General features: G+C 35.7%; 1 protein-coding gene across 1 annotated transcript; it reads right to left on the reverse strand.

Moving 5' to 3' along the window:
• Positions 1-3202: 3202 nt before the first annotated feature.
• Positions 3203-4147, reverse strand: LOC120603113 (olfactory receptor 10A3-like). The gene has a single exon (XM_039863446.1). It carries the CDS (start codon positions 4145-4147, stop codon positions 3203-3205), a length of 945 nt encoding a protein of 314 aa, XP_039719380.1.
• Between the last annotated feature and the right edge of the window lie 1964 nt (positions 4148-6111).

Consider the following 6111-nt stretch of genomic DNA (forward strand, 5'->3'; position numbering starts at 1 on the left):
CTGTTGCTATAGCACAGAACTTGGATTGGCTTTTCCTCCTTGCCTGTCTCACCCTCTTTATATCTTCATTCCTGCTTCCTTGGATCACCTCCCAAATAAAGTACCTGAAGCCAAATCCTTGCCTCAGCCTCTACTCTCTAGGAAACGCAAATTAAGACAGAAATGCCCTCATTCCCAATCACAACACAATTAAGGAGATATCTGAGAATCACTCAGAGTTTTTGCATGTAAGCCCTGGAATGTGAGAGAATGGTTTCTGACTTATTCCTGGAGGGACCGGGGGAAACATTGAGAAGGTGCATCTCTGGGCAAGTACAGCCTTTGCCTTTGCTTACCTCTTATTCCTTCTCCAACTCTACCACAAGAGGAGCCAGTGACAACCTAGCAATTAAAGGAAGGGAAGTAGAAATATGAGGAATTGCTAGAGATGCTGACCATACACTACTGTATCTCCTAATGCAAGCTTTGAGTTTGAGATTAACACAAATTGGCACTGGGAGGGTTCGGTGATAAGACTAAGATGGTGAAATCTTAAATGGGAAGTGATGCAAACATTGATATTAGACTGAAGACTGTACTCTTTAATGCCAAAAAAAAAAAAATAGAGAATGTGTTGTCATACTTGATAATGATTTCAAACTATATGATATGTCCAGGATTTCGTCTGGAGGCAGAAGGAAGTAACTGATAGAGTATCTTTGAAGAAATAGCAGTGAGAAAAATTAAGTTATCATTTGCCTGGACCCTTTTGAGTTTTTTTCAGGGATTTTTTTTTTTAGTTGCAAAAGAACAGAACTTATACTTAACTATGATATTTATAATTGCGTATAACAACTATTACCATTTTGATGCTTAATCTTATTTTTGTGTTCTCACAAAATATTTTATCAATTATTTATAGAATAAATTTATATGCAAATATAAATTTACAAGTAATTAATCTTAAAAGTAGGTATAAGTACAAGGCTAGATGTTTAAAAACTGATCATTTTGGCTATAGTTAGATGAATGCTCATAAGAAAAGATAAGTTTAACATTCTCTAGGACATAATCCAAGGATATTAGAGACATTTTTCTGGTAGAAGTGATTGAGAAAGCTATGAAGAAGTCCTTTGAATTGAGGAAATTACCGTAGACAGGACCTCTGACATGATATTAGTTAAGGTATCATTCTGAGTAGTCAGCGGTATTATAGTCTGAAAGATTTGAGTATTCCTTTTATTAGCGTTTTAAGTTCTCAAAGGCCATTTTTTCCTAAAGAAGAAGTCAAAGCAGAACAGTGTTCAAAGGTGAGAAGCATATTGCTCAGTAGCAGGGCAAGAATTAGAAATGCAGATCTATAAGAATGAATGAAAAGAATTTAAATGGTAAATGAACAGGCTAATACAAATATGTTTTATTACTTTTAATTCCTTTAAATAACATACGATTGACTAAAGCAAAAAATTATTATATTGTCTATTGGGGTCATTCATGTATATAGATGAACAAATGTAACAACCACAGTATAAAGGAGGTGAGAAGAGTAAATACGTGTATGCAGTTCTAGTTCTCATATTTTATATAAACTGGTACAACAAAAAGTCAAAAACTCTGAAAAACAAAGAATATAATGTAATCTGGAGCTCAACCACTTAAAAAATACAAGGTAGTATTGCTAAAATGCAGATAGATAAATTAAATTTTGAAATATTTGAATCCGAATGCAAAAATGGAAAGAGAGGAACAAAACACAACCTGACAAAGGGCATCTATGAAAAAAATTCAAAACATCATTCTTTTTTTCTATATGAGTTGTTTTTTTTAAATTTATTTTCAATTAAAGTTGACACAATATTATATTAGTTTCAGTGTACAACATTTATTCAGAAAGATATATGCACCCCGATGTTTATAGCAGCATTATTCACAGTGGCCAAGTCATGGAAACAACTAAAGTGCCCGTTAATAGATGATTGGATAAAGAAGATGTGGGACATATATACAACGGAATATTACTCAGCCATAAGAAAATATGAAATACTGTCGTTTCTGACAACATGAATGGACCTTGAGATCATGCTAAGCAAAATAAGTCAGAAAAAGCTGAGAAGCACTTGATTTCATTCATATTGTTGTAGCCGCCAGCCCCCGAAAGACACATGGACCACCAGAAATCAGTGAGTTATAGGAAACATGCTCTTTATTTAGCCAGCTGGGTCTGCCAGGGGTATGCAGACTCCAAATTAAGCAGCCCCGAAATGTAGAGGTACAGGGTTTTTAAGCGCTAAATCCCATTCCTCATTCTGTCTTAAACACAAAGGTCTATTTTTCTCCTATTCGCTACCTGTCAACCCACAGGTTGGTTGTGCAAGCAGGGGTACAGAAGCAGAAAGTTTATTGTTAGAATGTTATGTTCCCATGGGTGATAGCCTATGTTCCCATGGGCGATAGCCAAGCAGCAATTTTCCAGTCAGCACAATATGTGGAATATAAAACTGAAAGCAACAAACAAACCAGACAAACAGAGACTCATAAACATAGAAAACAGTTTAATGCTTACCAGATAGAAGGAGAGGTGGCAGGGGACGTAGATACAAGTAAACTTAGCTTCTTTTGTTTGCTCGTTTATTTTAAATCCTTACTTTATTGGTTCTTTTAAGAGCTATAAGAAGGAAATTTTAGGATATCAAGAGATGGGATTCAATCAAACTTTTTGCTGATGCTTCTTTGATGTCTAAATGAAAACAGTTATGATACAACATTCAGACATTACCTGCAAACTTTCAACAATCTGCTGATGTAATTTTTAAAAGGAATTTGCTAATATTTATGAAAGTTTGCAAACTTGGAGTTGCTTTAACCCATCAAACTCACATTGGAGAACCTACTCTGCAGAAATAAAGCACTAATATTTGTGAATGTATAAACTAGAATTTTTATTTAACATTCTCTAAAGGAACCAAAAACTAACAAACACACCTGTATGACCACCACTAAACAATTTTTTGAAGAAACTGTGTCATGCCCACTATTAAGGAACACAAGCATCTATGAAAAAAAGAATAAAATGTGTATAGATACCTCTAATATATTAGCAGATTTGTAGAATTCAAAAGTTAAGCATACCCATACCAAGAAATGGAAACTTTTCCACCATTTAGTAAATTAAAATACGGTTCAGTCAGGTAGTGACCAAATATCATACAGCTTCCCAACACAGTCAGATTGTGTGTAAATCTACATTTCTTCGCCATAATTTCATCAATGCTCTTTTCATCTCACTGTTTCGCAAGCTGTAGATAAGTGGATTCAGCAGAGGCGTCAGGAGTGAGTAAGCCAATGACATCAGTTTCTTGGTTTCTGGGGAGTAGCCAGATTTGGGCTGTAAATAGGTCATACTGGCTGTGCCATAGAAAAGGGTGACAGATGTGAGATGGGAGGCACAGGTGGAAAAGGCCTTTTGCCTTCCAGCTCTTGATGACATCTTCAGGATGGCAAAGAGAATTCGAATGTAAGACAACAGTATCAACAAGAAAGGAACCACAATAATCAAAATGGTGCCAGTGAATGCATAGATTTCAAACAAAAAGGTGTCTGCACATACAAGCTGTAACACTGCTGGGGTTTCACAAGAGATATGATTAATTTCATTGGGACCACAAAAGGGAAAACTGAAAACCCACGTGGTCTGCACAGTAGCTACAAGGATCCCTGACACCCATGAGAATATTACTAATTTTATGAAAACACTTTTGTTCATAATCATTGGGTAACTCAGAGGATGGCAGATTGCAGCAAATCGATCATATGCCATTGCCCCCAGGAGAAAACATTCAGTCCCACCAAAAAAAAGAATGAAATACATCTGTGCAAAACAGCTCACAAAGGAAATCAACGTTTTCTCAGTAGAAAGGACCACCAGCATTTCAGGCATGATGACTGCACTGAAACTCACATCCACCACAGACAAGTTCTGGAGGAACAGATACATAGGAACGTGCAGGCTCTTTTCCAGGCAGATGATGAATATGATAATGGCATTTCCCATCAGGGTCACCAGATAAATAATCAAGAAAACCCCGAAGAGCTGCTCTTGGAGTTCAGGAAAGTTAGAAAATCCCAAGAGGATGAATTCAACCACAGAGCTTTGATTTTGCCTTTTCATTTCAGTAGTGGAGTGTATTTTGTTTTTATGGACATAGTATATGAATTATGAAGTCACAGTCCAATAGCTGAGAATCTGTGTATGCATTCACCCCAGACAGTCCTGGCCGTTCGTATAAACTAGAACTCATCCTGACAGAAACTAAGTTTGGCAATTTGGGAGAATGGCCAATTACTCAGATTATTGAATCTTTCAAATAAAAAGGAGGAAGTGAAGAATGTGGCTCAGGAATCTTGTCTGTAAAGTACGAAATACATAAAAATTCTTTTGCAAGTTTTACTTTATGTAGTTTGAAAATTAAACATAGCCTTAAAACAACATAAATGTTTTATAACTTATGTTCCATTCCCCTTACATTGCTATCATTTTTTATATCATACATTGCTACAAAAAATAAAGTATTAAAAAGTAAGCGGATAGAAAAAGATACCCACAAAATTTTGGTAATAACCTAATAACTCAAAAGTTATACCATGGTTCTTTTATGTTTATTATAAACATTTATCACGTTCAAAATCCCTGTATGTGATTTGTTTAAATATGAAAAATGCAGGAACACACAAAGGGGATTGTATTTTAGATATACCTATAGTGGTAATATGTAAATAATTCTTGACTTCAGGCTCATTAATTTATGTATAGACTGGTCGTGGCCAATTATATTAAGATTGGCCTATATAGGAAATTTTAAGAGCTAGTTCTCTATGGCTTGTCCTTGTGACCATGATGATTCAAGAAGAGTCCAGTTTTTGTCATTCTGAAATTGTGGTTTAAATGTTTCCACTCCCTCTTTTTTTGCCCCTCTCTCCTCCTCATCAAGAAGTTCACTTAATCATTAAACAAACACTGAGTAAGCAATTAACATTTTCTAGGCTCAGTAATCTCCGGTACATGTTTGATCACACAACAGAGAGCTGGGAACGCAACATGATCGAGCATTGCGCCCTTACCTCGGTGCTCTGTAACTCCTCTCGTTAAACCTTGTTCCATTTTTCTCCATTATCACCAACTGACAGTTTCTATATAAATCTAACTCCCTCACGAAAAGGTGAACTCCAGGAAACAAAGATTTCGTTTTGTTCCTTGCTACATTCACAGCGTCTATTATACACGCTATGCCAATATTGGATGAATAGAGAATAAAAAATGAGGAAAATCCACCACACCTTTAAGGAACAGAGTGTTTTTTAAAAAGTGAAACCAGGACACGCCACTTTTGGGAAGCAGAAGTAGTAACAAGTACTTTAGACATTTCAATGAGGGAAAGATTACTTTTGAATATGGAGGAAGAGTGAACAACCATAATTATAGTATGTCATCAGTGGAAGTTATGTTAGGTGGAAGGAGAAAGGTGCAAGGAGGGATGACTTGCTCAGGTCAAAGGTATTTGATGACACCTTAGCGATACAGTGGAGGCCTCCTGTCCTTTGTGTGATGTTTCGAAAACCAGCAAATACACTGTGGGAGATGAGAAACCCAGGAGAACACAGTAAGGACAAAGTAAGCTGAAGACATTAATTATTATTTGAGCGCAGATTGGTAGGACCTTAGCAGACAGAAGGCAAGTCGATTAATTTCTGAGTTAACCATAGCCATCCATTAAAAGTAAATGTGTGGATTGACCTTAATAGTTGTATTTTGGATTTCAAAAAATCACCTAAAATTAGTAAAATGTAGTCACAGGGTCAAACATTTAAAACCTATTTCTACTGAGAAAAAAAAGAGAGAATGACATGTACTTAGTTGCAAATACTTAAAAGCGGACAAATTTTTGAAAATTAGAGAATTTAGGGTATCATGTAAATAAAATAGAAAACCTCATATAACTAATTGTAAGCATGTTATGGAACAGAACATTTGTGATTGATAAAGTTAGAACAGCCTAATGCTGTCTAGAATAACTTACTATATGAAATACTTAGGCAGATCACTCCCTTCTCTAGGTTTCATCCTTGCAATTGAAA

This window comes from Pteropus medius, unplaced genomic scaffold (assembly GCF_902729225.1).
Source record: "Pteropus medius unplaced genomic scaffold, Ma_sr-lr_union100, whole genome shotgun sequence".
Classification (NCBI taxonomy): domain Eukaryota; kingdom Metazoa; phylum Chordata; class Mammalia; order Chiroptera; family Pteropodidae; genus Pteropus; species Pteropus medius.